Source organism: Oryza glaberrima, chromosome 9, assembly GCF_000147395.1.
Source record: "Oryza glaberrima chromosome 9, OglaRS2, whole genome shotgun sequence".
Taxonomy (NCBI): Eukaryota; Viridiplantae; Streptophyta; class Magnoliopsida; order Poales; family Poaceae; genus Oryza; species Oryza glaberrima.
The window spans coordinates 1,965,170-1,977,195 of NC_068334.1; the positions used below are offsets into that span (position 1 = coordinate 1,965,170).

General features: G+C 48.3%; 1 protein-coding gene and 1 long non-coding RNA gene across 2 annotated transcripts; both read right to left on the reverse strand.

Moving 5' to 3' along the window:
• Positions 1-216: 216 nt before the first annotated feature.
• Positions 217-1,733, reverse strand: LOC127784040 (uncharacterized). The gene is made up of 2 exons (XR_008019433.1): positions 1,202-1,733; positions 217-905 (listed from the first exon to the last, which is right to left on the reverse strand). It is a non-coding gene; the product is annotated as an uncharacterized LOC127784040 (long non-coding RNA).
• Positions 1,734-9,635: 7,902 nt separating this feature from the next.
• On the reverse strand, positions 9,636-11,770 carry LOC127784637 (uncharacterized). Its single transcript, XM_052311982.1, has 4 exons — positions 11,669-11,770; positions 11,293-11,582; positions 10,857-11,215; positions 9,636-9,790 (listed from the first exon to the last, which is right to left on the reverse strand). The coding sequence occupies exons 1-4, from the start codon at positions 11,768-11,770 to the stop codon at positions 9,636-9,638; spliced, it is 906 nt and encodes a 301-aa protein (XP_052167942.1).
• Positions 11,771-12,026: the final 256 nt, after the last annotated feature.

The window sequence follows — 12,026 nt, forward strand, 5'->3', positions numbered from 1 at the left end:
ACTATGGACGCACTAGGGTTATTTTGCTAAAACCGCGTTGCGATTGCTTCATATCCCTGGTTCCCCAAAGAAAGAGAAGCGCAAACCGGCTACCACTGGCATTCTAGTAATATATAATCTAACATGATTAAAGTACGAAGTCATGATAATACTAAATAATCAGTATTTCTTATTGGTGGAAGGATTAATTCTAGAACCTCAGACCATTCAGATTCACCAATCTCATCCCTTTATTGTGCTCTGAAGCAGGTTCATGTTCTTCTTCAGGATTGAATTGTGCTCACAAGACATCAACTTCAGATGAAATAGAGGTTCTCTGAATTCTGTTGGTCAGGCAATATATAGCTGCTGCCTAGCTATATATGAGCAGCTTCGTCGTAGTGCTACACACACACACCCACTTATCTGGCAAGCTCCCCATCTCCCTCCTGGGAAATCGAATTGAGCAAGCTCCCTTCCTCCTTATCTCTCAACAATGGAGAGAAGGCACCTTGAGCTCACACATTGCAAGCAAAGTTTTCTATGAGCAGACCATCAAAAGGACACCCTTTTTCACTCAAATCTAACTATGAACGAAGGGAAGAAAACATGCTTATTAGCTATAGACGAGATGATGCAGCCTTCTCGGGCCCTGTGCAATGCAAAATCTCTGAACCACGCAGTCCTGCATAGTGCATATGCCAAGCTAGAAGAAATGGAATGCAGGCTTCATCAAAAGCTCGTGAATTACACTTACAATTTATGCAGAAATTGCAGGATTTGCATATGCGTAAATTCTCCATCTGCCAATCTGCCATGGGGCGTAGTCCAAACAATGTTTCTTGGCCGTTCTTCTTGTCTGATCAGCAAAGGTGGTCATCAAGTCTTGGATTTGCAATATTCATTCAGATTGCTGCTACTGCAAACTGCAAAGGGAAAGCTGTTTCAGTCATTCTCACTTATCTTGGCAGATCAATGGTTAGTATGCTGCTTATTTTTCTCATGAGATTGGCATTGAGCTGAATTACTCATGCATAGCCAAAATGTGCACATCTTTTAACTGATCTGACAAAATAATTCTGCATGGAGTACTACATTTCTGAACTTGCATCGATCAGGGCAAGAATCCTTCCTCCTACAATCTCTGCATTTCGATTTGCTTGGAAGGTTGTACTACAGTACCACTCCTAGTAAAAACACCATAAATATATTGTAAACTTACATGGCAGGAGGTGATTTATATACTCCAGAAGCGCCTCGGCCGGAGCAGGCGAGCCCGACCACCATGGCACTCCTCGCCGCCACCGCCCGCCGCTTCTCTCGCAGCCTCCGTCGCTTCAGCTCCTATGGCGTATCTGGAGGAGAAGAAGCAGGAGTGCCCGCGGACGTGGTGGAGGCCGAGTCCCCCGTCCGCGCGCCGCCGGACGAGCAGTTCGCGGCGTGGGTCGCGCGGCTCCGGCCGGGCTTCACAGCGGGGTACCTGGCCGAGGCGATCTCCTCGGAGCGTGACCCGGACCTCGCGCTCCATCACCACCATCCCCTTCATCAGCCGTTAGATCACCGGATTCGCCGACCACGAACTCGCTGCCATCAGATCCGGCGACCTTGAGGGCTTGGCCATCGGCGGCGGAGGAGGAGGTGGAGGCGGCGGCGCGAGGGGACGGGGATGGCGATGGTGACGGCGCAGGGGAGGCGGAGGGGGAGGCGGCGATGGCACGAGAGGGGAGGGAGAGGGTGAGGGAAAGACGAGAGGGAGAAGGGGGCGGAGGCGGCTAGGGTTTGGGGATAGTTGGCGTTAGTGGGCGTCTTTTTGCGAAAAAACCCCTCATCTTCTAGATTTTAGAGTGCGGTCCTAATTCGCGTTTTTCCTCTTCTTTGTATGAAATATCCGGATTTTCTAAGGGTCTCAACATAAAAAATTGTCTAATAGGTACTATTTGCGAGGGACCTATATCGAGTTACAGAAAAATAGAAGGACCTTTTCGCAAAAAAACCACCCGCGCACTGTTCCTATCTGACGTGGCATAGCCGAGCGGGCGCCCCTTCCGCCGCTCTTAATGGTTTTTAATTTAGGGTGAACTAAATCATTATTCAATTTGTTCCCACTGTATCTAAAATTATTTTTCAACTGTTCATATACACCGTCTGTTTTGTTTAAAGCGGCAACTCACTTTATGCGGTTTATCTGGGATTCAAACCCATCTAATCTATCGATCTGATCTGTGTAATATACAAGAGAGCAGATGTGTGCTATCAAACTTAATTTGACATGTTCTGTACAATGTGCTATGTTATTCTCTTCGAGATGAAGGTCTTGCTGCCGTGCTTCAGGTACTCGCAAACTGGTAGTCCAAATATTTCTACGTATAGATCATCCTTATGATGCTTGCATGCTTGGATTACTCAAATGAAAAGCATAGGCCACCACAGGGTCCTAATCAATATTGTTTCATATTCGATTGTTAGCAACAATATGTTCCTCAAATCTAAAAGTTTGCTTGCACCTATTAAGAACATTCGCTCTATTTCTAGCAACAAATGATTAATTTTCCATATGTCCTGTTTGTAGATGTATGCATACTGTATGTAGTCTGCCATTTATATTATGAATTCTCGTGTCATTGAATTAATCCTTATGGCAACTTTTTCCCCTGATTAAGTAAACATCCTGCCGCATGTTACTTCATCCAAATGCATTTGTCCTAAAGATCTGTACATGATTGTGGAGATTATGGATATCCCATATCTACATGGCAGTTATAGTTTAGTTGGGTACACGGTACCAAATATAGATAGAATATCTTTATGAGGACTCAGGTTAGTTTCTAGACTTGTATATCAAGGAAATACCCGGGATCTTAGTCGGTTATGATTGTATTTTATCTGTAATCACATATTCCGTTAGGGATATGGACTGTATTTTGTAATACGGACTCCTTCCCCTATATAAGGAGGGGTCCGGATTCCTCTCGGGACCCATTTTTTCCCCAGATCATATGATCAATAATATACTCGGCGGAATCATCCCTGGACAGGAGTAGGGTATTACTTCTTGAATAAGAAGGCCTGAACCTGTATAAAATCCCTTGTCTTCAAACCCATCCACTTTTCTAACTTGATAGCCACCCCCTTTTAGTATTGCCGAAATCTTGTTTCGACAGTTGGCGCGCTAGGTAGGGGTAGCGTCAAGTTCTTCGCCGATTAGTGCGATGGGTTCCGTCTCCGGCATCGACGACCTCGTCTTCCCTCTCGGGCAGGCGTTTCGGTTCGGCAGCCTCGACTTCATCACCAACGACTTCGGCAAGATCTCTCTCCTCGACTCGGATCCAAACCAGTCGGGAAAGAACCAGGTCTCAGTCCCGTTCGGTATTACGAACTCGGCCAAGATCTACTCCAAGCTTATCTTGATCGAGTCGGCTTCAAACCACTCGGACGAGATCCCATCTACTCCGACACCACCAGATCAAGATGATGGGGCCTACCCGCCAATCCTGATGAAACTCCCCGACGATTTGGCTGCCATCTTCACTACAAGGGCGTCTTCTCCCCGTAGGCCTAGGCGGAAGTCGGCTTCAACACCGATCCTGCCTAGCTCCAGAGAAGTCGGCATCATACTCCAGCCACTCGGCACGATTTCGACGGATCAACTGGAAGGCTACTTCAGCTCCCCCGGCGTCGACTCACGACCAACAGAGATCGTGGAGTACGACGAATTCGGCTACCGCTACGACAACCGCGACCTCGACGACTTTGACGAGAGCTTTGAAGACAATTACACCCCTCTCTACTTCGGCGTCTTCATGGCCGATAACGAGACGGAAGAACAACGTCAAGCCCGAGAAGCAGAAGCATGACACGTACAGCAGGAAGCCGAGCGACGCCGACTGGAAAAGGAGCGCCAAGCACAAGAGCAAGAACGGCTGCGGCGAGAGCAACAAGAACACGAACGGGCTGCAAAGGAGGCTGAGGACCGACGATAACGAGCCTTGGACGCAGGGCGACGAGCGCGAGTTCTCATCGGGCAGCAAGACATCGAGGGGACAGCGGTCTTTCGCACCCCTCAACAGAACGCTGTCGCTGTGATCACCCTTCTCGACACCCTCCTCAAGGAAGACGCACTCAATCAAGCTGATCACGTCGTCAATATCTTGAACCAGACCAAGACCATGATCGCCGCTTCGGTCCCGGTTAACTCCGGAAGCATCCGCACACCGACTGGCAGCCGGGCTCCCCATCTCCGATCTCATGATTACCACCAGCCAAGCCTCAGCATCGCCGGCACAGGATCCAATCGCAGGAGCAGGGGTCACGACGAGCGATCTGTTCACTCGCCCCCTGAGCGACACAGGGAGCGCCGAGTTGAACGGCCTCGCTCCCCACCTCGCCAGCGTCCTGTCGATCTTCGTGATACAATTAACCAGCGCCGTGCAGCACGAGGTCACAACCATTCACCAGATCGCTACGACGACGACGTGGATGGAGTAGTTGCCTTTATTAATGACCTGCGTCGAGTGGATTGGCTAGCCGGCTTCAAGCTGACTGGAATCGAGAAGTATGACGGCACCACTAATCCGGAGTCTTGGCTTACCGTCTACGGTCTCGCAATCCGCGCAGCAGGAGGAGACAGCAAGGCCATGGCAAACTACTTACCTGTGGCCCTAGCAGATTCTGCCTGGTCCTGGCTCCATGGATTACCCCGTGGTACGATTGGATCATGGGCGGAACTTCGTGACCACTTCATCGCCAACTTCCAGGGCACCTTTGAACGCCCCGGTACACAGTTTGATCTCTACAATGTTATTCAGAAGTCTGGAGAATCCCTTTGAGATTACATCCGACGCTTCTCTGAACAACGCAACAAGATCTCCGACATTACCGACGACGTCATCATCGCCGCTTTCACCAAAGGAATTCGCCACGAAGATCTAGTCGGCAAGTTCGGGCGCAAGCCTCCCAAGACAGTCAAACAGATGTTTGAAAAAACCAACGAGTATGTCAAAGCCGAAGACGCCATTATCGCATCCAAACAGTCGGGTCCTACTTGGAAGCCAAAGAAAGATGTGCCGACTACGGGAGGAGGTGGAAGTAACAATCACAAGGACTGCAAGTGTAAGCCCGAGGAACTCGTCGCGACTACTACACACTCCTCCCGACAACGTTCGCGCGTCAACACTTTTGACAAGATCATGAACTCCCCGCATCATCCCAACTCCAACCACGCAGCTAAAGATTGCTCGTCTACAAGCAGTTTGCAGAGCAATATGCCAAGAATGCACGGAAGACCCTTGACAGAGAACAAAGTACGTCGAAAAAGAAGGATGATGATGATGATGCCCCGACAGGTTTTCAAGATCACCGCAAGGAGCTCAACCATATCTTTGGCGGCCCTCTAGCTTACGAATCTAAAAGAAAGCAAAAGCTGACTGAAAGGGAGATCAATGATGTTCAGCCCGATACGCCCCAATATCTTCGGTGGTCGGAGATAACAATCAAGTTTGACCGCTCGGATCATCCTGACCGAGAGGTCCACCCGGGGCGGTACCCCCTGGTACTAGACCCAGTGGTTCGCAACATCAAGCTTCGCAGATCTCTCATCGATGGTGGCAGCGCACTCAATATCCTCTTCGCCAAAACCCTGGACGACATGCAGATCCCGCGCACCGAGTTAAAGCCGAGTAATGCACCCTTCCACGGAGTCATCCCAGGGCTATCGGCAACACCACTCGGCCAGATCACTCTTCCGGTCACTTTTGGTACTCGGGAGAACTTCCGCACAGAGAACATCAGCTTCGAGGTCACTGATTTCGAGACAGCGTATCACGCCATACTCGGACGCCCGGCGTTAGCCAAGTTCATGGCCGTCCCGCACTACACCTACATGATGATGAAGATGCCTGGTCCTCGAGGAGTCATATCCCTACGGAGCGACATCAAGCAAGCCGTCACATGTGACAAGGAAAGTTGTGAGATGGCTCAAACCCGCGAGATCGCGATTGCTCGAGAAGACATCCGACTGGCTGTAACCACGGCAAGCGAGGGAGAAGTGCCTACGGCCAAGATCTCAAAGAGTGGAGAAAGCGAAGCCAAGACCAAGAAAATTCCCCTAGATCCTTCTGATCCTACTAAAACTGCTGTAATAGGCGCCGAGTTAGATTGTAAATAGGAAAGCGCGCTCATCACCTTTCTTCAAAAAAATAAAGATATCTTTGCGTGGAAACCATCTGATATGCCTGGTATTCCTAGAGAGGTGATTGAGCACTCTTTGCACGTTAAGGAAGATGCTAAACCCATTAAACAACGACTCCGCCGCTTTGCACAAGACATGAAGGACGCGATCAAGGAGGAAGTGACCAAGCTGTTAGCCGCAGGCTTCATCAAAGAAGTCCTTCATCCCGACTGGCTGGCTAACCCAGTCCTAGTTCGGAAGAAGACTGGGCAATGGCGCATGTGTGTCGATTACACCGACCTCAACAAGTCTTGCCCCAAAGATCCTTTCGGGCTGCCTTGCATTGACCAGGTAGTCGACTCGACCACCGGCTGCGAGCTGCTCAGTTTGTTGGATTGCTACTCGGGATATCATCAGATCCGATTGAAGGAATCCGACTGCTTGAAGACTTCGTTCATTACGCCCTTCGGGGCCTACTGCTACTTCACCATGCCTTTCGGACTAAAGAACGCTGGAGCAACTTATCAACGCATGATCCAGAAATGTTTCTCGACTCAAATTGGTTGCAATGTTGAAGCCTATGTGGATGACGTAGTCATCAAAACCAAGCAGAAGGGTGATTTGATTACGGATCTGGAAGAAACCTTTGCGAGCATCCGTGCTTTCAGGATGAAACTAAACCCTGAAAAATGCACCTTCGGAGTACCGTCAGGGAAGTTGCTTGGATTTATGGTGTCTCACAGAGGCATACAGGCCAACCCGGAGAAAGTCAACGCCATCCTCAACATGAAGCCGTCGAGTTCCCAGAAAGACGTTCAAAAGCTGACTGGATGCATGGCGGCGCTCAGCCGGTTTGTTTCACGACTCGGCGAGCGGGGGATGCCCTTCTTCAAACTGTTAAAGAAAACAGACAATTTCCAGTGAGGACCCGAAGCACAGAAAGCCTTTGAAGATCTCAAGAAACTTCTCACTACTCCACCAGTTTTGGCCTCACCACACCCACAAGAGCCGTTATTACTATACGTATCGGCCACCTCTCAGGTTGTGAGCATGATCCTGGTTGTCGAGCGTGAAGAAGAAGGCCATGTTCAGAAAGTCCAGCGACCGATCTACTTCGTTAGCGAGGTTTTGGCCGACTCCAAGACGAGATATCCTCAAGTTCAGAAGCTGTTGTACGGTGTTCTAATCACCGTCAGGAAATTATCCCACTACTTCCAAGGCTACTCGGTCACGGTGGTTACATCGTTTCCACTCGGTGATATACTCCATAATCGCGAAGCAAACGGGCGAATCGCAAAGTGGGCCTTAGAACTGATGTCCTTGGATATATCATTCAAGCCGCGAACTTCGATCAAATCCCAAGCTTTAGCCGACTTTGTCGCCGAGTGGACCGAGTGCCAAGAGGATACGCCCGAGCAAAATATGGAGTATTGGACTATGCACTTTGACGGGTCAAAGAGACTTTCAGGCACGGGGGCCGGAGTTGTTTTAATTTCCCCAACTGGAGAAAGACTGAGCTATGTGCTATGGATACATTTTTCTGCATCTCACAACGTGGCAGAATACGAGGCGCTCCTTCACGGACTACGGATCGCAATCTCTTTGGGAATCAGGCGTCTGATAGTTCACGGAGATTCATAGTTAGTTGTTAACCAAGTTATGAAAGAGTGGTCCTGCCTCGACGACAATATGATCGCTTATCGACAAGAGGTACGAAAGTTGGAGGATAAGTTCGATGGACTCGAACTCACTCACCTTCTTCGGCACAATAATGAAGCAGCCGATAGACTAGCGAATTTTGGATCCAAACGTGAAGCGGCCCCCTCTGATGTGTTCGTCGAACATCTTCATGAGGCAACCGTACCCAAGAGAGAAACAGCTGAACCCGCGGACACTTAGGACATAGCTATGGTTGAAATCGATTGGAGAGAGCCTCTTATACGATTTCTGACCTCCCAAGAACTCCCTCAAGATAAAGACGAAGCCGAACGGATTTCCAGGCATAGCAGGCTTTATATTATTCACGAGACCGAGCTGTACAGGAAAAGTCCATCAGGAATTCTGCAACGCTGTGTATCCTTAGAAGAAGGGAGACAATTGCTGAAGGACATACATTCTGGTATCTGTGGCAACCATGCTGCTGCACGCACCATCGTCGGCAAGGCTTATCGGCAAGGTTTTTTATGGCCCGCTGCTGTGTCCGATGCCGACAAGATCGTGCGGACATGTGAAGGTTGTCAATTTTTCGCCAGACAAACTCATCTGCCGGCCCAAGAGTTGCAAACTATCCCGCTGTCCTGGCCGTTTGCGGTTTGGGGGCTTGACATGGTCGGCCCGTTCAAAAAGGCAGTCGGCGGTTACGCACATCTCTTTGTGGCTATCGACAAATTCTCCAAGTGGATTGAAGCTAAACCAGTCATCACGATCACGGCAGACAAAGCTAGAGATTTTTTCATCAATATTGTGCATCGGTTTGGAGTACCTAATCGGATTATTACTGATAATGGCACTCAATTCACTGGCGGAGTATTTAAAGATTTTTGTGAAGACTTCGGCATCAAAATTTTCTATGCCTCTGTAGCGCATCTTATGAGCAATGGGCAAGTTGAACGAGCCAACGGCATGGTCCTCCAAGGAATAAAGGCACGAGTTTTTGACCGACTGAATCCTTATGCCGGCAAATGGGTGGAACAACTGCCATCTGTACTTCGGTCCTTGCGCACCACCCCAGTCGGGCTACGGGCCAGTCGCCATTCTTCCTAGTTTATGGAGCAGAAGCGATGTTGCCTAGTGAAGTAGAATTTGAATCATTGCGTTTTCGTAATTTTCGCGAAGAGCGCTACGGGGAAGACCGAGTGGATGACCTACACCGACTGGAAGAGGCCGGTGAAGCAGCCTTAATTCAGTCGGCCCGATACTTGCAAGGGTTGCGTCGCTATCACAATCGTAACGTCCGAACGCGTGCTTTCTTACTCGGCGACCTGGTTTTGAGGAAAATTCAAACTACACGGGATCGGCACAAGTTATCCCCTTTATGGGAAGGGCCATTTATAATCTCTGAAGTCACTCGGCCAGGGTCCTATCGACTCAAATGTGAAGACGGTACACCTATTGACAATTCTTGGAATATCGAACATCTTCGTCGTTTTTATGCTTAAGTTTGCTTCTGTATCTCCCTGTCTTGACTGACAACATCAAGCTTCCCCTCGAAGTTATCAGTCGGGGGCTATTATAATAATAATGGAGTGTGATTTTTATCAGTTCAATTTGCTCACTTGATTTATCATTGCCTTGCTTAATTTTTCGGCTTAGTCCATGAGGACTGAAAGTTTTTACATAGCTTTTGATGGTTTTAGGCTCAATAAGGCTTGATGAAAACTTTTAAGAAATCAGAAGCTAAGTATGAAACATTAAGCATAACATAAATTCATCAGTGTTGTACAAATTGTGCCTCCATCATCATCATCAGAATCATTGTCATTACATTACATCAATCAGTATCAGTTTTCTCATCATCAGAGTCATCAGGATCAGTCGGTCGAAGATCGGTGTCCTGGAATCTCTCCACTACATCACCTGCTATCTTGTTGGCAGCCTTCTGTGCATCATTGATAAGATCGAGAGCAGCTTCTTCGCTTGTCCCGTCTGCAAAGCCGTCAATGGCATCAATATCGATTTTTGGGTAAAGGGACTTGGTCATCGCTAACGCCAGACTCGCTCCCATACTTCCAGCTTCTTTGATGTTCTTGAAATATGTATCTGGAGCAACTCTCAGCTTGTCGAAGATTTCGGAAGCGTCAAGTGTACTCAGGCCATTATTATTGAAGAACATCGCTTGGACGAGTGGGGTAGCAACATTAGCGACTTCATCCCTGGTCCCTTCAAGTCTTTTGATTTTGCCAACCAAATCTGGCTTGCGACTTGATCTTGCGGTCTGCATCAATAGATTCATATTAACGAGTCAGCATACAGAAGGCAATGGCTTTTTGAGTATCAATTGATGGTACCTTCAACGTCCTTTAAAGCTGAGTCCCTTTGACTCGCCAGCTCTGCTTGATCGCTTTCCAAAGTCTAAATCCGTTTCTCCAATTGAGATACTTGGCGGCTTGCACTACATTGACTCCGATTAATTGCAGTTACAAAGATGACAACACAAGTTAGTCAGATAGATTTTGTGTATACCTTTTGACGAGCCACTCAGTTCGAAGTTAGACTCCTGGAGCTCGGTGATCCGATCCCTTAGATCGTGTTCGGTTTTCTTAGCAAGCTCTTTCGCTTCGTGCAGTTGATCTCTGACAGCTTCAAGGGTTCCAAGATGAGGAACTAATTTCTCTAAGGTTGTGGTTTTCGCTTCATTCCTAAGGTGAATCCTCTGCAAAACAGTTTTATTAGCGCTCGAGCTAAATGACGAACAAGATGGTTGAGGTTAGACGTCAAAGAACTTACGTTTACAATGCGAGTCGCTTGGCCGAGTGCCTTTTTAAGTAGGCATACCTCTTCGTCTTATTTTTGCCGGTTTATCACAATTCCTTGAGGTTGCAAGTCGTCATCCCACCACTTGACTAGAATAGGAGGGCGCAAATCTTCGGCCGCTTGTATCCGGAGAATTTCCTCTTCATCACCAATCATTGGTCCTAATGCATCCATGAATAACGGTCGAACAATCAAATAGAGTCAGTTAGATCAACGTGGTTTCAGACAAAGTGCTTACCCGTGATGATTTCTGGACGAGAACGAGTGGACTCAGATGCCTTTGAAGGAGATCCAGACCTTCGGTCATTGCTGGCGTCTTGACCGCGAGAGCTGTCTGCTTGGGCTACAACTTCTGGAATCTCTTGGCTTGGTCCTGTGTCCGACTGGTTTCCAGTCGGGGGCTCCTGATTAACTCCGACTTCAGATTCGGCCGACTGGTTTCCAGTCGGGGGTTGATCGCCGGATTCTACATTGTCGGTTGCTGGCTGATTGTCACTCAGATGATCTTCAGCAGTCGGCCCGGTTTCTTTGGACGAACTTGTTTCCATGTTAGCCGGATCAGAGTCCTTTCCAGAAGGATCTATATCAGATGGTTTCCTACAAGTTTTTGTTATCAGTATTATTTCCATGCTGGGTGCGCATCAATACAAAGAAGACCGTTATATGATTTGTACCTGGAAGACTTCCTGATCTTCGGCGTAGGACGATTAGATGTTTTCTTCTTTGGAATAGCCTGCTTCGGCAGTTTTCTGGTTGTTTCTCTATTTCCAGGCTTTTCAGCGTCGTCGCCTTCGTCGTCACTCAGCACTAACTTCCTCTTGCGGGAATCTGACTGGCCGGCTGGATTAGAGGTGTTGGGCTGGGTTTCGGACCGAATCTTTGGTCCCTCGCTCCCCTGACCAGTTTGACGGCGAGGTGATCGGCGCTGAGCAATTGGGGGATCCGACTTCATCAGAGCAAATTCCTAGACATAATATCTTTCACTGTCAATTGATTTAACAAAAAGACGAGGTCATATTTTGAGGAAGGTTGAAGTGTTTGAGTACATACCGGTGGAGGAGGGTTGAATGCATTGAATGGCACAACTGGCAGCAGATGTGAATAGCTGACGACAATAGCATTTGAGAAGATCTTGTACATTCTTTCCTTCATGACCTTAAAGTCAAGGGAGTCTGGATCTTCACGATTTGGATCATGTTTGCCGTCAAACTCAAAGGCCGTGCGGGATCTCTCTTTGATTGGAGCCAATCGACTTTTGATGAAGTGCCGAGTGATTTGTTCTCCCTACAAACCTTGTTCCTTCAGCTATAGCATGCGTTCCATCAACTCCACTGCCTGAGCAGCTTCATCTCCCATAGGCAATGAATTCCATGTGTCCTGGTAAACCGGAGGAAGACAGGAGTACTCG

What these genes read in the sequence shown, in the direction of transcription:
- LOC127784637 (XM_052311982.1), bottom strand. Translation starts at nt 11,770, where the DNA reads ATGAAGGAAAGAATGTACAAGATCTTCTCAAATGCTATTGTCGTCAGC. An exon ending in AAGATCAGGAAGTCTTCCAG is followed by an intron (nt 11,216 to 11,292) that starts GTACAAATCATA and finishes AAAAACTTGTAG; the next exon opens with GAAACCATCTGATATAGATC. An exon ending in TCGTCCAGAAATCATCACGG is followed by an intron (nt 9,791 to 10,856) that starts GTAAGCACTTTG and finishes ACGGCTTTGCAG; the next exon opens with ACGGGACAAGCGAAGAAGCT.